The sequence below is a fragment of the Paramormyrops kingsleyae genome, chromosome 18, assembly GCF_048594095.1.
Source record: "Paramormyrops kingsleyae isolate MSU_618 chromosome 18, PKINGS_0.4, whole genome shotgun sequence".
Taxonomy (NCBI): Eukaryota; Metazoa; Chordata; class Actinopteri; order Osteoglossiformes; family Mormyridae; genus Paramormyrops; species Paramormyrops kingsleyae.
In genome coordinates, this window is record NC_132814.1 from 7,754,309 (window position 1) to 7,774,130 (window position 19,822).

Consider the following 19,822-nt stretch of genomic DNA (forward strand, 5'->3'; position numbering starts at 1 on the left):
TAGCGTTCACAGTGCCACAAACATGCCAATATCCTGTCATTGATCAAGACAGAACATAACCCACTACCAGTGAGGGTTCTTAGCCTCAGGGCCACAATGTCCTGGGGGTCTGCAGGGCAGCTGCAGAGGCATTAGAAAAATACAAGAAATATTAAAGCCATCCCCTGGATCCTTAGTTGTTGATTACTTATGAGATCATGATAGGGGGTCCTAAGCTCTGCTCTATTTTCATTTGGGGTTGCATGATTAATTTAAAAAAGAAAAAAAAAATTCTTTTGAGTGAAATTTAGGTTAACATGCAAGTTATTTCACACTTACTGAGGTAAAAGAGGAAAAGACTGCGGTAAATGCATGCAAAAAAAACAAAAAAACAAAACCAACTATGACACACTGGGAGGTAGAGAAGAATAAGGTGATTCAGGGCCAACATCAACAAAAGAAGAGAAGATGCAAGGGATGCCAGAATCCATGGTAACGGCCTTACCAAGGTAAAAAAAACACACACACACACACACACACACACACACACAACAGGGCACTTCTGTTATTTAATAACAGTTCAAGAATGCCAGGTTAATGGGTTACCTTTAACATCTGTCACTTTCTTTCGGGAAAGTCAGACAAAGAGGTATGCGAGGTTAATGTAGTCCAGAGTAAATCTGGGGGCGCGCACACACACACACCCCATCAGCCTTACTCTCTCTCTAGTGCACAAGATCTTTTTATTCGACGGCAATCCTTTGACACCAAAAATAAACAAATAAATGAAATGAACTGAAATAAAAGCGGGGGCCAAGGAAATCATTAGGAAAACAATTAGCTTCCTTAACAACCCCAGATAGCCAAATGAACACATAAACCAATTAGATGGTGAAACATTCATTAATGAAGGCTGGGAGGGAGCGAGGTGAAACTATTGGGCGTATGCAAGAAAGGCTTTTAATTCTTGTTAGCACTCCAAGCCTGTCAATTCTCCATTGCCTTCCCCAGCAAAACACAGGGATCACATTCAAACAGAGCTTTAAATATCACCACCAATATAACCCCGGATTACTTACTTCAAATTACTCCGTGTTCTCTTCTTGTACTGTATTATCTTTTGTTGTATTACACGTAATATCGTGTTTTCGTGCACAATAACAACGAATATCGTGTCATATTGTATTACGCTGCTGTTTAGGGCAGCCTGTGACAGTATCATAACCTGAAGGCTGCTAACATTACACAGATTCCGGGAAGGTTTGCTGTTGTACCCCTGAGATGGTACTTAAGGCAAATTGCACCAGTAAAAATATCCGAAACATAAATGTGCAAAAGCAGCTTTGAAAAGAGGCATGAGCTAACCGATGAAACCGGAATAAAGCCGCCACTGACAGGACTGCCCCCACACAGAAACAGTAACAGCCCCGGCCTTTAATATACCATACTCACCAATGTGAACTCGGAGCATGCCAAATGTATGCAAAACGCATGGCAGTGATTTAAAACACTAAGACTGTACTGTGCCTCATGCAGACACCCGTGGTGCTGTATCAACACTGAGACTGCAGCGTGTGTTAACCCAACACAATGTGAATTAACAGTTTCTGCCATGAGTGTGCCGAGCCCACACAGGCCATCTTACAAAAACTACAACACAGCCACACTTGGCAGAGCAAGACCGTCTTTGCGGTCTGCGATTCACCAATACCGTACTTGACTGCACTCTACTGCTTTGCTCTCTCCCTTCCATGCCAGCAAGGCTTAAGGAGCGTGTGTGCGTGTATGGGTGTGGGAGGAAACGACATTAAAAAAAAAAGCTTCTTCCCCCCAAAGCTCCTGTCAAGCGAGGCTCTTGAGACTGATTAGCAGATGCTATTACACCCATTATGCAAACGATTTGGCTAATCACTTAAAATTGATTAGCGGGAGTCTCCTAAATCCTAATTCACAGCAACTTCAGGACCCCTCTGGGGCCACAGGAATGGTTGGGGGGTGGGGGGGGGGGAGGTAATTATGGTTTTATCAAGCGGAATTCAGAGACTCCTCCCAATCCCATCATGCATTCCCCAAAACCCAAAGCACAAAACACAGCAGGGGCACCAAGAGAAGAGCCCCCTTATTTCTTGCAGCGTTCTCAAGGACAGACCGCAGCGGCCGAGCGCTGACAGTGTCTCCAAGTGAAATCACAGGCGGTAGCACAGCTGGTTTTCATGAAACACTTGCTCCGTTAAATCGGTCCCAACCTGGCTTCGGTGGTGAAGGCCATACTTCTGCCTGCCTTTCTGGGCCAGCACGGACCACACAAAGTGGGCTGCACTTGCACACTTATTTTTGCAAATGATTTATCAGGACTGTCATTTTAAATAGTAATAAGTAATGACTCATAACTACTCCATGGATACATTTAAAAAGACAAACTGAAATAAGGTTAAAAACCGCTGGCACACTACTTTCTTCTAAAAAGCAGATAAAGCAAAGAAATCCCGTAATGTTTCCACTGAATCTGCTTTTCCAAGTTATTGTTTTTGAAATTTCAAAACCTGCCCTGCACCTAAGAAAAACCAGTGAAAGCTTCACAACCATACATACCGTTATCCAAAGCATAGCACTCCTGATTGGCACAAATGAAAGCACCTCAGTACAGAAATAGACTGGACAAGGAACAAAACGTAAAGTAAATAAAAGACAAATTTATCCTTCCCCACACGCTGTGGGACATATTCCCGTTACATCCCACCAGATTCGGAGTAGGGGGGCGTTCGTACCCACAGCCGAGAAACACGCCTCTTCCCCGCTCCCTCTCTCCTCAAGGCCTTACTTGCAAGAAGCCCCCGGTTTGCATGAAGGGCCAAATTGTACTCCATAATGGCTTTATAATTTTCCTAATGGAAGAATTTCGCTGGCTCAGGCGCGGCAGTGCTTGTCTTAGTTAATTTGTTCGGTAGTAAACGCTGATGGAACAGATTACCGTGCTCCCCGGAGAGCCCGCCTGTGCCAGATGCTATCGGCTGCGTGCACGCGGGGGTGGCGGGGGAAAAAACCGTTACGAGGCTGCACGCGCGAGGAACGCGAGGCTGAACCGGAGCGCCTCGGCGCTTTATTCGAATTAACTGCAAGGTAATGAAGAGCCGGGCGGTGGAGGCATCCCCCACCCCCCCGGGTGAATCGCTTTCCAAATTGAATTTCAAACTCATTAGAATGGCAGGGTAGGGGAGCGATAATACAGCCGGCCTGTACAGAAGCAGTATATGCAAACGCCAACCACGTTTTTCTAAGGCTGGCGTGGTGGAGTGCGTGGTAGGGTGTGTTAAATAAGGCCGGTGACGTGACATTGGCCTCACATGACTTGAGTTCGGCTCGCCCACTGCGGAAAAAAAACCGAGTCCAAACAGCAACACGACCCTACTCACGATTTTAAAAGTACGTCCTCAAAAATCTGAAGCTAGAGCTGCCTCGAGCCCTACAGTGCAAATAAAATGCCGCATCCCGATTTGTGCCATATCTTAGGATCCGGATCGGCAGATTTTGTCATCGGGGTCCCTGTGGAGCTTACTTATTCCATCAGATTTAAAATGGCAACCCTAGCCGTAACACAGGTACTTAACTACCCGGTTCAAATTACTAAGACAAGACGCTTATTAAGATTCAAAATGGGGAAAACGATTCCTATTTATAACGACTTAATACGGCTTCAATTTAAAAGCGCTACTCCACGAGGTGTCTTTCAGCTGGCCTGACCTCCTAGTACTGTACAGGCTGGAAATGAGGCCTGAATTTAGAACGTTTCCATTTCTCTGGGAAAAATACTCGCTGCAAGCAAAAGCCAGCAATGGAACCACTTTATTCAGGTGTACAAATTCAACAACCAAAAATAACTCCAGTCTGACATCTGTAACTTGCCTCTGCACCAGGGAAACCACAGAGCTGCGTACTCAGGATCCATACAGCGCAAATTACAACGCAAGCAAAATAACAGTGTTTTCACTGGTTAATGAGGCGAACATAATTTCCAGAATTACACAGGTCTGCATCTATTACAGAAATATATATATATATATATATATATGATAAATAATTTAAAAAGTATATATATATATATATATATATAAATAAACTTGGTGAAAACTATATTTTTGTGGCGCAAATTGAACTTAGCACCAGGATACCTTCCATTGCAGATTGAGGAAAGTCGTTTGTTCCACCTAAAGTCATGACAGTCAAATTCGTTTGTATGTAAGCAGGCCCCCGAGTACGGTGGCCCCTAGAGACAAAACACACACAAAAGAAAAAGCAGAAACAAAATGAAAATGCGCAGCAAATTAAAAAAACACACGCAAAAGAAAAAGCAGAAACAAAATGAAAATGCGCTGCAAATTAAAAAACACACACAAAAGAAAAAGCAGAAACAAAATGAAAATGCGCAGCAAATTAAAAAAACACACGCAAAAGAAAAAGCAGAAACAAAATGAAAATGCGCAGCAAGTTAAAAAAACACACGCAAAAGAAAAAGCAGAAACAAAATTAAAATGCGCAGCAAGTTAAAAAAACACACGCAAAAGAAAAAGCAGAAACAAAATGAAAATGCGCAGCAAGTTAAAAAAACACACGCAAAAGAAAAAGCAGAAACAAAATGAAAATGCGCTGCAAATTAAAAAACACACACAAAAGAAAAAGCAGAAACAAAATGAAAATGCGCAGCAAATTAAAAAAAACACACGCAAAAGAAAAAGCAGAAACAAAATGAAAATGCGCAGCAAGTTAAAAAAACACACGCCAAAGAAAAAGCAGAAACAAAATGAAAATGCGCAGCAAGTTAAAAAAACACACGCAAAAGAAAAAGCAGAAACAAAATGAAAATGCGCAGCAAGTTAAAAAAACACACGCAAAAGAAAAAGCAGAAACAAAATGAAAATGCGCAGCAAGTTAAAAAAACACACGCAAAAGAAAAAGCAGAAACAAAATGAAAATGCGCAGCAAGTAGACAATCCCAAACCGGAAGTGCTCCACCACGCTAGGGGGCGCGGTGAGCTCATGTGGCACAGTCGCTACACAGTAGTGATGGGAAGTTCGACTGAATTAACTGGATTTGATTCTTTCGAGCTGTCCGTTGTAATGAATCGATTCTAAAATCGATTCTGTGATTCACTTTTTTTTCCGTCTTTTTTGCGCCTGACCGTATGAGTCAACGAATCATGGGATCGGATAATAAATCAAACGGTGTCTCAAGGTTACGTTATTTGACTGAAAGATGGGGCTGGTGTTCAACAAAAATGTTTAGCTTGACTATTCACAATAAAAAAAACAATATATAAAAAGCAGAAAGGGTGTCGATGCTGAATAAACACGCGTGTATATATAGTTCTTATTTTCTTGACTTTAGCCAAATTCATGTGCATGAGTATCAAGGACTACAGTTAACAACTGCAATATTACCAATACAATCACACACACATACAATGAGCATGAGTAAACTTGCATACGTTGTTGTGTAAACGTCAAAGTTAATAAATATCTTTGGTTTTTGATGAAAGACATATGGTTTTATTATGCAGAAATGCAATAATTTACTGTTGTGAACGCCGCAATGGCTCTTGGGATCGGTTCGCAAACCATCCGTTTGAGTCGCCGACGGAGTGTCCGAGAGTCCGTTCGATGAACAAATCGAACTTACGGTTTTCGGACACTCGGTCGGTGACTAAAACGAATGGTTTGCGAACCGATCCCAAGAGCCCTCGCCGCCTCGCGGCATTTGCTGCGGAAATGCAGTTACGCTGTTGAAAGGAATAAAATTAACGCAGCTGTTCACAGGGCTGTCAACTTTGGTCAGCCGGTTGGCCAGAGATTTTCCATTTCAGACAAGTCCGCACACGCATTTACACCTTTGTGACAGTTTTATTCCCTTGTAAATGGTCTGTAGGGTTTGCAAACTACCCCAACGCTTTTGCTGCAGCTAATTTTAGGTTTATAATGTAATAATATAAATTTGCAGTAAGATTTCTTGCACGAGCGTGAGAATCCGAAAGCGTGAGTGTCACGCCAGATGCGTGAGAGTTGGCAGCCCTGTGTTCATTTATCACAACAGTAAATTATTGCATTTCTGCATAATAAAACCATATGTCTTTCATCAAAAACCAAAGATATTTATTAACTTTGACGTTTACACAACAACGTATGCAAGTTTACTCATGCTTATTGTATGTGTGTGTGATTGTATTGGTAATATTGCAGTTGTTAACTGTGATGTAGTCCTTGATACTCATGCACATGAATTTGGCTAAAGTCAAGAAAATAAGAACTATATATACACGCGTGTTTATTCAGCATCGACACCCTTTCTGCTTTTTATATATTGTTTTTTTTATTGTGAATAGTCAAGCTAAACATTTTTGTTGAACACCAGCCCCATCTTTCAGTCAAATAACGTAACCTTGAGACACCGTTTGATTTATTATCCGATCCCATGATTCGTTGACTCATACGGTCAGGCGCAAAAAAGACGGAAAAAAAAGTGAATCACAGAATCGATTTTAGAATCGATTTATTACAACGGACAGCTCGAAAGAATCAAATCAGTTAATTCAGTCGAACTTCCCATCACTACTGTGTAGCGACTGTGCCACATGAGCTCACCGCGCCCCCTAGCGTGGTGGAGCACTTCCGGTTTGGGATTGTCTACTTGCTGCGCATTTTCATTTTGTTTCTGCTTTTTCTTTTGCGTGTGTTTTTTTAACTTGCTGCGCATTTTCATTTTGTTTCTGCTTTTTCTTTTGCGTGTGTTTTTTTAACTTGCTGCGCATTTTCATTTTGTTTCTGCTTTTTCTTTTGCGTGTGTTTTTTTAACTTGCTGCGCATTTTCATTTTGTTTCTGCTTTTTCTTTTGCGTGTGTTTTTTTAACTTGCTGCGCATTTTCATTTTGTTTCTGCTTTTTCTTTTGCGTGTGTTTTTTTAATTTGCTGCGCATTTTCATTTTGTTTCTGCTTTTTCTTTTGTGTGTGTTTTTTAATTTGCAGCGCATTTTCATTTTGTTTCTGCTTTTTCTTTTGCGTGTGTTTTTTTAATTTGCTGCGCATTTTCATTTTGTTTCTGCTTTTTCTTTTGTGTGTGTTTTGTCTCTAGGGGCCACCGTACCCGAGGGTTTAAGCATAATTCAGCGACGGTTTAACTGGTGTGCTTTCGTATAATAAATCTCCATCCGAAAATAAAACTTTAATAAGCGCAAGGAAAAGGGAGGCACGAGATGCACTACGCATATGGTTTGTGTAAAATGCGCGGGGCACCGATACAAAAACAACAAATGGCACCGGAGAGAGCAGTCTAGCACTGAGTACCACTTCAAAAGACCTTTAGACAAGCAGCAAACACAAGTGTCTGTTCTAGCTGGGTAGTACAACAGCTGCTGTGAACATTAAGTGGGCTGATTTATTTGCGTTTCAACACAGAAACAGCCAGACTTATCAGCAAGTTTTTTTTGTTGCTTTTTCTTTTCCAAAACACAACCAGTACAAACCCTTCGTATTGAAACACTTATCTGAAGTTACACCGTCTTTCAGCTTAATATTGCCAGCATTTGTCCAATGTGAGAACAATGTTATCTGATAAACGATTCGACGATTGTGCGTTCCATTAGCCCAAACCCCGTGTGCCGGATCCAAGACGAAAAAGGCACAAACTTCCCCGCTAAATGGTGACCTCTAACTGTTCAGTCACGTGACACGAACCACCCACAATGGATGGCTGGACATATAAATGAGCTAGTTAAATAAATGTCGTTAATCAGTGCGTCAGCGGGACGTAGGCTTAGCTTACATTACAGGAGGAACGCAGCCCCCGTCTTGCACTGCATCGCATTCCTCTTATTTTCCCTCCCCAATAAACGCCCCAGTGTTTCTACCAGGGAATGAGCAGCGGATTTGTGAACGACGCATTTAGTGTGGGCGATGACTCACGCATCAGCAGACAGCGGGAAGGCTGGGAAGAACAAGGAAGGGAAGGCTTCCCACGATACCGAGCGGGGCGTATAACAACGCCTTGTCCCGTCTCCGAAGCCCTCTGTCCACCTTCATGCCATTCACGGCTCTTCTGTCGAGACTACTAGACGGGGGTGGGGTTTGACGTAAATTACCCACCATTATCCCTATTTAGTGCACAATAGTGATAGGAAGTTCGGTTCAATTTACAGAACCGATTCTATCGAACTGTTCATTTAAATTAAAAGGAAACTCTCCAGTTGACTTTAGGCACAATCAGAACCGGTCACTCTGCGTTTTGGCTCTCACGAGATTTGCCAAGAAACCGCTAGAACCAAACTCACCGAAATGCCGAACTACTCAGGGTTACAGTGAACCGCTTCAACCGTACCTGCCGAACTGGTTAATATGTCGATTACCGGAATCATGATTAAGTTAGCCACAGTCACCACGCGGCCGGGCATGCATAAATACGGTGGATTACGGTATGCGGAGGGGCACTGAAAGCAACATGGCTACGCATTTTAAGAGGTCGCAGTGTATTTTATATGTAAACTTGTGATAAAAAAAAAAAAAGAATCTAATACGTGTACCTGTACATCTCGTGGATCCACAAAAAGTTTCTTTTAGATTTGAAAACCGGTTTCACCGATGCACTGAAAATAACCGGTTCAAATGAAGGATTATTTCAGCCAGGGTTTGTGATGCTGCCTTTTAAACATCTGATTCTCATAATGCATCTTAGTGATGGATCAAATGTGCCAATTTCTAGTGACTGTTATACACATCCACATTTTTTTATTTTTATTTTTTAAGCAAAAAGGCTATCGCAGAAACACTTAATGACCGAAGCATGCTTAAAATTATGTAGGTATTTAGATGCATCCAGTGCTTGCAAACCTTATTGATTCGCTTTAATTTTGCCACATGTGGTGTCTCATTATACATTTGGAGGTTAATTAGCATTGTGGATCATCAAGGCACAATTAAGACATTGTGTCTGGAAACGAGTGAGCAACCTTTTCTTTCTGGTTAACTGCACAGGTTTTGAAGCGGTGCATTCCCGTCAATAACTGAAAGTGACAGGCAAGGGTGAAGTAGTAAGTATTTTGATTAATCCGCAAAATTTTTAGGCAGGCACACACCCCAAGGAGTTTGCTTTAGCACGCTTTGTTAATCATAAAGACATTAACAAGCACTATGGTAAGCAAGCCGTAGATCTGCCAAATGAACCAACAGTTGTGGTGTCTATAGGTCTACTCCACATCCCCAGCAGTCACACGTGGCCAGGAATTTAAAAAATTAACAAAACAATGTAAGAGCCAGTAAAGCTGAACTGTAAAACTATGTCTTCAATTTATTCAAGCATAAAATAAATCAAGTTTAAAGGTTTATTGGGTGGCTAATAAACTCTAAATGCTTCTGAGTTAATGAAAAATGGTCAATGTTCTGGCACTTCCAGTGCCAAACAGCCATTTAATCATCAGTTTTAAAATAAAAATGAGTAAAAAGCTAGTTTCACGTACTATATGACCGCGAACGATGGAATAGCCCCATACCATGTTATCCCGATATAAAACAATTTGTAGGTAATGAATAAACGGCATCGACATACATTTATTTTCACATATACTACGGTTGTTTACAGCCCAGCTTCATCTGTCAACTAATGATTGATCTTTAAGTGTTATTACACTTATGAGCACAGCAGAACAAGACATGAGTTAATATAAAATGTCTCGTCGACCGAGGAACGGTGTGCTCTTCTCTTACTCCCTCTGCTTCCCGGGGCAGGTTCTGCATCACCTCGCCCCAGATTCCCAACGCGGTTATTGGAGACTGATAGGCGCTTCCCCTCCGTAGCCACCTGTGCAGAAGGAAACCGAGACCGCAGTAACAAATTGGGGTAAAGGAAGGAGAGGCGACACCTCTTTGGGGAGCAGGACTTCAATGAGGCTGCTTCACTCTGGGCAAGGTGTGAAAATGCCCCGAGCGATCAAAGCGAAATGGTAGAAGGAATAAGGCGGTGCATGGCACAATTAACTTAAACAGGTTTTTAGTTACAACCTGGCCTGCCCGACGACGCCTGTTGCAGAAATGCGGTGATTTCAGAAGGTCGGTTACTTTATGCTCAGCATGAAAACATATACTTAAGGCATCCAATCAGTTCTCAACACTAAGGGGAGGTCACTGAAAGAAAGAAAAATGCTAACAATCAGGGTTTAAATATAGATGCAACTCTGTGGAACCCACCTCCGCCTCCATATGTCCAAATCGCACCTTTCCGGAGCACAGCTCCGCCTCCTTCAACGAAACTTTTGTTTCTTAATGTCCCAAAAATTTAGTGAAATATTCAAAGTGCATGGTTTAACAAAAGTTCAGTTTTACCCTAGAAAAAAGTTATCTGCTTTATGTTAATTTTCATTAGTCGCTCTGATGAGATATTCCTACATTTCTGATCCGTGTTTTAACTTAACTCACTTACTGCTGGCAAAACTTCACTGACCAACTAGTCTCTGCTAGAAGTGTGTAATAAGCACACCGTCAATAACTTGATATTTTACTGTATTATCACGGAGACATAATGAATGAATACGCAGGCCATTTTGATGCATTTTAGTTTCATTTACATGTGTATGAAAAAAAATTAAGTACTATTTAATCACCCAATGTGTACAATAGTCATCAAATAACTTCTGATCATATTTTTTGTTTATTTTGCATTATTTTGCTGTGAAGTGGTAACATGACAAATCAACAAATCTTTTAGACTGTGAAGAAACGTATGGTAACTAATGTACAGACCCCCCCCCAGCTCTGTCCCTGACAGGGCTCCCCCTCCTCTCTGCTTCCAACCAAGTTTTGAGGAAATTACTGGCAATAGTACAAGTGATCCAGTGAGCCATCAGGTAGAAATTCAGCAGTTCATCTTCAGTTATCAAATTAACTGTAACTATATATCTGAGGTACCAAGTCTCATTCTCCCAGGAATTACAGCAGACTTAAAAAAAAAAAAAAAAAAAAGTCTAAAAGGGTGAAAACTGTCTCCAACATGGCCGCCCCTCATATCCCCCCAAGTGAGACGAGGCATATTTTACAATTCCGATTTATTTTCAGAGTAATTACTTTTTAAGTTCATCACATAAAATATTCATTCAATAGTTACAATTGTTAAAATATTGATTCAGTTCTGGATTACAGTAAAGGACTAGAAAAGTGACTGAAATAAGAGTTTTAGGGCTCCCACGTGAGTGATGCACTGCACCAGCGGCAGTCTGGCAGACTGAAAGGGGACTTAAACGAACAAGCAGAAAATCCTGCACCAATAATGGTTTCTCGGTGCCTTCAGAGCTGTCACTCAGCCTGAGGTTCAGACACCCCGAGGAAATGACCCCTATGACTCACAGGGTCTGTGTCCTACATGAAGCAAGAACAGGAACTTAGCTTAAAACGACTGTGTTACCCATTAAACTCAGCTTCCAACAGCAGAGTGGCGAACCAGAGGTAAGGGGATGTTTCTCATTGACAGAGCAGATCGGAGCCTCATGGTCTTTTTTTTTTTCCTTCTTCTCCAGTTCAGTTTCCAAACTGCTTCTGCCCCCCCTCCCCATACTGGACACACTACAGGTAAAAGCTGTGCCGCCCACTCAGCATCCTGCCTGACCTGTGTTTACTGGTTTTATGAACTTAGAACCACAGTGCAGAATTATAGACCTGCTGGCCACCACAGTACATTCTCCATTTCTCCTCCCCGCCAGCGGAAGCGAAGCACCAGAGTGGGGGTAGGGGGGTCCTCCATCATGGAACTTCAGCCCCCCTACGCGCCGCTGGTGACGTTCCTGTCACTTGACGCTTGTTTACATGCACAAATTGTGTATGTGCCATAATCAGGCTTTAATCACTAGCTGTAGTGCGCTCTTGAGTTCTTTAAGATTTGATGAGTCTTTTTTTTTGGGGGGGGGGGGGGGGGGTTAGAATTAGTGCGATTTGAGCACAGACAGCTCAGCTGTAGTTCAACTCCGACGAGATCAATCTACATAGCCCTCGATTTCAGAAGCATTCCAGCTCATAAAGATGGGGATGATTCGTTCTCGTTGCCACGTGCCAAGACATTTGCAATCTCTTTATTTGTTGCTTATTATATGAGAACAGCACTATGCTGCCAAGTCCTCGCCTGATCCTAAAGCGGCAGAGACCACAAATCCATGCACAGAACACAGCTTAGGCTGGCTTTGGCCACGGCAAGCCCCACCATCTCCACGGGAGGGGCGATGTAACTCATTTTTTCGGTAAACAGCCCACGTTTTGGCAATGCGCACACAGCCGCTTAAGTGCTGGAGATTTCCACCCGCACAGTGGGACAAGCAGCCGTTCCCAAACATTTCATGGGATGAACCACACCCTAGCCAATGCCAAACAGGTCACGGGGCAGGAGTGCATCCCACTGAGAGTAGGGGTACTCGATATTTTAGTCTGTGTTCTCTCCAACCTTCAATTACCAGTAAAAGATAAGGCAATGGCAAAAGACAGGAAGTGGCAGTGGTATTTTGTTGGGGGGTGGGGGGGTACATTTACACCAGTATATTTACAGTTTTTCAGCAGTAGACACATTGGTAATGGGAGCTGCTATCATTTAACCTCCACCCTTTCAATAACCACATTCCTCACATATTTTCCAAGCCTTCTGGAGACTAATTAACAAAATTACAGAGCTGAGGGGAGTTTAGCCGGAGCTCCAAGTCACTTCTCAAACAGACAGGGAGGCCTGAAAGTGCAGTAAAGACAGGGAGTGATCCTGGAAAGGGGTGAAAGATCTTACTGGTTGTTGTGATATGGACAAAATGTTTTATTTGATGTTGGTTTGGACAAGTTAGCACAAGCTCATAAAAGCAGGCCGTTACTGCAGCAGCTTGACGGCGCCTTGAGTTATTCAAAACCGTAACCCTGCAAGTCCGCCCTGGAGTCAAACGGTTACGCTGTCTAAGAAGCGGCAGCCGGGGGGGAGGAATGGTTGCGGATGAAATAATAATCAATAGCATTCCAAATGCCAGTAACAGAAGAGACGCACACAATGGATTGTGGAGTGATTTGCCATCCCGATCTGTAATAAGCTTGTCACACATACAATCTGATGAGACAGATACCTTGCTCGTACCTCATGTCTGGGAAGGTGGAGACCGGCTGGAAATGGCAAAACTCAAGCCATCACACGCCACTTATTTTACAGAGGGGAGACTAACGAAACTGTCCTGACAAATGACTTAATGATCGAGATCCCCGGTCTTCTTGCAACAAAGCTTTGCGGGAGAAGACTTGCCATCCTGATGTTCCAGCTTACTCGCTCCAGGCCGCTCTTTCTGTACTCTCTTCACTGACACCTACACATATTTTTAGACTAATATTCCCTGGTAAAGTACCATCACCTGTCATTCAGGCTTTGGTGGAAGGTGTGACTGGTTAGACAGCTTTAAATTCCTGTCAAGAAGCTAATGGATGCCAATTACAAAATCAATGTTGAAAACAACTGAGGGACCTTAGCAGTTCCCTGACCGAGGTGGGAGGGACAATAATCTTTTGACCACATATTATACAAGATGTATAGAGCACCCTCTTACTTAAAGCAGTTTGAAACATGTTGCAGGAAGGACTACAAGCAACGCTTCTGCACAAACAAGGCACTTCTTTTGTCCCTCTGAGCCCATGCCACAATGGACAACATGACCAGATTTCCTGCCTGCACTGAAAGCAGCCCAATCAATCAACCAGCCTATCCCACTCAAAGTGGCGCTCAATCAAGCAGCGGTGACGGACACCTGGCGAAAACACATGGGCCATGGCACCCATATTCTCCTACTCTGATGAAGAGCTACATCGGAGCGCTGAGAACTGCAGCTCCAAGGGAAGGTGGGACTAAAGGGCTTCACAGACGTTGTGCACGCCGCGAGGTTTGCACATCCAGTCAAAACAACAGCGGTATCCGCTCAATGCGCCGCGCTCGCTGCGGGGCTTCAGCGGGAAAAGTGGGCGTGGTTTTCAAAACACTCTCCTGTCATTTTGTTGTTGCACCGGCGGTCAGTCATGCCGATGTATCTGTGCCCGGTTCGGTGCCTTGTTTCTATTGATTGCGCGACAATGCGTCACAGCACGCAGTGGTCAAAGTTCAACAAAATTCAACTTTGACCGCAGTGCTCGCACAAGCGCGTGGTACCGCTCTGGCGCTGTGCTTGCGCTTTGCTCGGCGCAGCGCGAAAACGTCCTTGCGCCACGCAAGCCATAGGAAATAATGGGTTTCAGGGCGCAGCGCAGTGCACGCCGTGTTTGGTCTGTGAAGCCCTTAAGTGAACGCAGTGCATTGGGGGTATCTGTAGTGCTGATATTAGTCTATAGAGGGCACTATACGGGTGATGGGAGAATGCGGGGGGGCCAACCAGTTTGCTACCCTCGCTAAAGGAAGCGCCGAATACTTTCTTTGCATTCCCACACGTGTGGCACGACTGCCGCACATCCTGTTAGCAGCTGGCTGTTTAACGGAGGCTGGGTGTCTGCATTTTAAGAGCCATTCAGCAGTTCCTGTCTGAGGCGTCCTGGCAGCGACACGCAAAACTTCAAGACAAAACCTTAATGGCCATTAAAAAAAAAAATTAACCATGAACTTGAGGAAACTGGGGTGAAGCACAAATGCCTGTCAGACAAGGAGATTGTCAGGAAACAGGCCCGACGATTTAGGTCAAGCAGTTCAGCTTGTCCTACTGGAGTGTGTAGAGGGGGAATTAAATACAAGGGTTTTAGTTTTTTGGGTTCAAGCCACCAACACAGGGAAGTGGTTCCGGAAGAGAGTTATCAGGCCAAGCTCAGGAACAGCGGGACGACATTTTCCATAGGAGGTCTTCAGTAATGTTAAAACATCTGTCCATCCTTAAAAAAACCATAAAGCTTGCTGAATGAGCCATTTTCAAAAGATTTACCTGTGAGTGTGCAAGAAATGAATCATTATTAATAATATTCCGGGCAGGACAGAGAGCATACTGTATTCCAGGGGCCCGCCGCCGACTTTGTGGGGGCCCGGGACATCTCACAAAAGCCTGAATTCAGGCTGCGGCATACAGGCGAACAAGCGCGCCATTATTTCCCGAAATATTATAACGGTATCTGATTTACAGCCACAGCTAATCCCTCCCGATATTTGCATTTTGACGCGGAGAGGAATGTTTACTCTGAACACTGGGCAAGTGTATTCTCAACGCTGAATTAATTACAGCTCGGAACTATAATTGAATATTAGCATAGCGGCGGACAGTGAATGAGGAGGGTGCTTGTTAGTGGGAGACAAACAGGCTGCCGATTGTCGGTGTGCGGGATGCAGGCGTGCCGCGTGACCCGCAGTGATGCACAGGCCTCCACGCTGTGACTTGCCTGTTTGTGGCGAAATCTGACCTGGACCTCCCACCACACACACACACACACACACACACACACACACACACACCCTCACACACACACACACCCCTCTATACCTCAGTATAGTCCTCCATGCTGTCGAAAAGGAAGTGACATCAGCGAGGCCTTCCTGATTCCTGTCATGGTGGCCAGCTTCTGCCTCAATCACACATATGTGCAAGCTTCATTTAATCTCACTAAAATCCTCCACAAAAATGATAAACCCTGACTAGAAGATGCAGTGAGGATCTCCACCTGAACTGCAGCGCCTTTTAAGGATAGTAATCTGTGCTTTGATGGAGTGGCATAAGGAATCATACATATTAGCATAGGCATTAGCCTCAAGTCCCCATACTGATTGGCGAATAAATGGGGGTGTGAGAAGGTCTCTATTTTGCAGCACCAGCATCTTCAGGAGGATATTTCTGGCTATGAGGGCTTCCTGTGGTGTGTTCCTGTCAGCTCTCTTGCCGTCTCTCCAGGCCACGTCACATTCCTACCCCTAAACCGAACGGTAAGAACTCTGGTCACAGACAAAAGGTGAGATGGTGGCAGGGGGGGTGGGGAATAGTATGGCTGACATTTTGGAAAATACTCATTACGAGTTATCATAGCAATTAATTTACTTTTTTAAAAAATAAAGCGGAATGAAAATGAACACGGTGGCTTTAGATAACAATGATGGTTCATGGAACAGACCTTAACAAAACAGCAGCTAGAAACACTGCCATTAAACAAATATTGATTTGCGTTCCACGCAGTAGCTTATTCTGTTTATTTACCAACACAGCCTGAGTATTTTACGTAAACCGACTGAATGGCACCATTATGTCTGGGCCCGAATTCGCCAGGCAGGTGCTACTGCTCGGGGTGACCTTCTGCGCCTCTTGCTGGCATCTGGCGATCTGCCGTGCACTTCCCACAAGACTGCGCTGTGGAGCACCATCTCTCGCCGGAAGCCACAGTGCGAGAGGACAGAGAAATAAGCCGATCCACCAGAGTGCAGAACCAGGGAGTCGCAGCAGAGAGCTGACCGGGAGGTCGATCTACGCAGAAGTGCTGCCTTTCCAACATTCATGAAGGGGATGAAGATTTAAAAAAATATTATATTTTTTATATACACACACACGCACGAATAAACAAAAGCCTGGGATAGATTTAGCTGCGATTTACAGAACAGGCCAGATAAGATATTGGGGACTCAGAGATAGGATCAGGGAATGGTGGAGGGTTTCTGGGGGACGATAAGACGAGGAGCACCAACAGCCTCACTTTACAAAGGAGTGCGAGAATGAAAAATCTTTATGCCCAGTTTGAATTAATAATATCGCCCTCACCATTAATTTAGCAGAAGCTCAGAAGGACTGAAGGCAGCCACAAAAATATGAAAGCTTGTGAGTGTGTGTGTGTGTGTGTGTGTGTGTATCTTCAGAGTTCAGAATTCACAGGGGCTTTGGAAATTAATGACATACAGATGCTGCACAGGTTCCTAAGGGGGGCATCATTGAGTCACGGCAACAAACGGAGATTACGTTAATCTACATCTGCTCTAGAAACAGGTCGGGGAAGGCTTCGGAGAGGACACAGCGAGGAGCTCTTTACTAGCTCCTCAGCACGGCGGCCATTTCTGAGCGGCGTAAACAGCCTTGCGTGCCGTGTGAACCCAGCCCTGCCAACTGATTATTCCAGCCCGCTGCCGAGTCAGATTAATGCCTGCGAGCCGTTCCTCCACCCAGCCTTCGGAGGTGAAGTGTTATTCCGGCTGACTGGCACGGACGCGGCTCTTATCGGGGCCCCCTCCCCTGCCGCCGTGGAAACGCCGGGAAGAGCACCGTCGCGGAGATGGATTGGCTCAGTGATGAGCGGCATCAGATAAACCCGATGGGGAATGAGAGAGGGTGAGAGAAAGGGAGAGAGGCAGCCTCTGTCACCCCGCCCCCACACAGCTCCCCACATGCGACTGGCAGAGCCACAGTCAGCCGGGAAGGGGCCGTGGGGGAGGGTGTATACCATCGTGGTTCGAAGACGGGCTCTCCCCTACGCCGCCATTTATAAGACAAATCGAGGACTGAAGGGATAAGATTGGGGTGAAACTCAGGCCTGGAAGCGGCCTCACATCGATAATGCCACGCGGCTGCCATCTTAGAATGTCCGCTTTGTTTATAGACTGAAAGCTCAGCCCACATCCCCCCACACAAAGGCGGCTCTCCATTACTACAACCTGAAAGTGGATCTACAGGGAGACCTGGGGGTGAAAGCAGACACCCTGGCCCCCACCACGTTTAACAGGAGAAAGACAGACCTTAAATCATTTTCTTCAGTAAAGGGACACCTTCCATAAACATCCAGAGAGACAAGTCCCCAGCCCTGCAGATCCATTTATTTCCAGGCGCATGTTTTTTCTTTTCTTTTTTTAAACTACTTCTCCTGTGGTAATTGTTTTTAAAAAGACTGGCTTTCTCTACCAATTCAGGTACTATTCACGCCCAAGACAGGTAAATCCCCAGGGTACGATTTGCCGGTACGGTGGAGCTGGCGCTGTGGAAGCTGACCGAAGAAACCCCGCGTTTTGCCGGTTCCACGGAAATGTGTAGGCAATGGACAGCTTCTGCCGGTCGATCAGGACGCAAAGCCCGAAATGGGGCCTTTAGCCGGGAGGCAGGGGGCTGTGGGGAGGGAAGGAGATGCTGCAGCCACGGGCCACTCAGCAGCTCAGGCAGGCATGGGCCTGAAAGTGCTACACAAGCATTAAATGCTACATGTTGGTGGATCAATGCCCCTGCCCAGCATCTTCTGCTGGCTTTCACCCACAAGAGGCCCCCTGCCTGTGTGGCCACACGCTTGATTTGTTTTCCTCACCAACTGCCCTGATAAACCACGATTTAGGGCTATCCCTGGGCACGACCTTCTGGGCCAAGCAAGAGCTCCGCTGGAAGCTGCCGGCATCAATGGAGGCCCTCGCTGAGGAAACATTAAAAAGAGACATTCCTGCTTTTCAAGGGCAAAGAAAAACGGCTGAACGCAAAATCTGTTCAACTGCACATCTCCACCTTCAGACCTCCAGAAAGGAGAACACACTCCACCTTCAGACCTCCAGAAAGGAGAACACCCTCCACACCTTCAGACCTCCAGAAAGGAGAACACCCTCCACACCTTCAGACCTCCAGAGAGGAGAACACCCTCCACATCTTCAGACCTCCAGAGAGGAGAACACCCTCCACACCTTCAGACCTCCAGAGAGGAGAACACACTCCACACCTTCAGACCTCCAGAGAGGAGAACACTCTCCACACCTTCAGACCTCCAGAGAGGAGAACACCCTCCACACCTTCAGACCTCCAGAGAGGAGAACACACTCCACACCTTCAGACCTCCAGAAAGGAGAACACACTCCACACCTTCAGACCTCCAGAAAGGAGAACACACTCCACCTTACTCCCCACATGGAACCTCCAAAGCATCCGAGCTGGGGGTCTGTGGGGACCCAATTTGCAGTGCGCGGGGGCGGCAGCGCAGTCAGTCACGTGGTGGTGTCGGTGTTTATTAAGGGCTGTGCGCGCCTTCATCCGAAAGCTGCGCCGCGAGTCACAGACGGGAAAGCCTTCGGCTCCTGCATGTCCCTTCAGTGGCGACGGAATTTCTCAGCTCTCATTAACTTAATAATGCATGAAACGCAACGCCGGGGGGGAGGGCTTTAACTACCCGCCATAACGGGGAAAAGGAGCGAGAAGCCCCCCATCTACGGCCCCCCTTCCGCGCCGTGGGCCCACCAGCACGGCTGTGGGAAGCGGCTGCGTTTCCGCAAGGTGCGCGGTGGAGGGTGCAGGTGTGACAGAACAGCATGTTTATCAGACAGGGCTGCTGCACTTCCTGTGGGAGGGGCTGCAGGAGAGGAGCCCCCCCACACCTCCGGGAAGCAAGATGTAACGGGGGGGGATCTCGTTCCTTTATTTTCTCGAATTTGTTTTCCCTGTAGAAATGAGGGCTGGCTATTTCAACAGCCGTCTGTCTTAATAAACACGCTGGCAGCACGCAGGCGGGCTCAGAGTAAGGCGGCGGGCGGGCGGTGGGGGGGGTTCCCCAGCTGTTGGACGGGCTCCAGTGAAAACTGGTTGGAACATGGGAACATGGTGTCGGGCAGAGAAAGAGAACAAGCTTGTCTGGCTTGCGGTTTGTCCTCCCCCCCCCCCCCCCAACTCCTCCATGATCCTCCCCATTCTCCCAGCCAGGGGGCTCCCCTCACACTGAACTGCCCACCCCTCCCCCCTTCACCAACAGTGCATGCTGCCAAGCAACAGCAACCTCTCGCACGCTCTCCCCCCCCAAACCCCAGTGGCAGCCAGATTACTCAGCAAAACAAGCCCAGTCAGCAGAGCGTGTGGGGTGGGTGCTGTCATCACGCTGGCCACATGTGGACCCAGTCGCTGCAATGGAC

The 19,822-nt window shown here is 45.6% G+C and overlaps 1 protein-coding gene and 1 long non-coding RNA gene across 9 annotated transcripts in view; one reads left to right on the forward strand and one right to left on the reverse strand.

The window, feature by feature from the left end:
* The window catches only part of cux1a (cut-like homeobox 1a), a 128,261-nt gene that overhangs the window by 91,704 nt on the left and 16,735 nt on the right, over positions 1–19,822 (reverse strand). The window contains exons 1-2 of one of the 8 annotated variants that reach the window (XM_072702361.1): positions 2,748–2,759; positions 2,572–2,633 (exon numbers count right to left, since the gene is read on the reverse strand). The exons of 3 other annotated variants lie outside the window; for them this stretch is intronic. In XM_072702361.1, coding sequence (XP_072558462.1) covers positions 2,572–2,586 — 15 coding nt within the window. In that variant the 5' untranslated portion in view covers positions 2,587–2,633; positions 2,748–2,759. Of the gene's footprint in view, positions 1–2,571; positions 2,634–2,747; positions 2,949–7,789; positions 7,907–19,822 lie in introns of those variants that run through there. 4 more of the 8 variants (XM_072702360.1, XM_023819417.2, XM_023819415.2 and 1 more) reach the window with 4 other exon arrangements.
* Positions 8,965–11,849, forward strand: LOC140579639 (uncharacterized). The gene is made up of 3 exons (XR_011983588.1): positions 8,965–9,050; positions 11,526–11,577; positions 11,709–11,849. It is a non-coding gene; the product is annotated as an uncharacterized lncRNA (long non-coding RNA).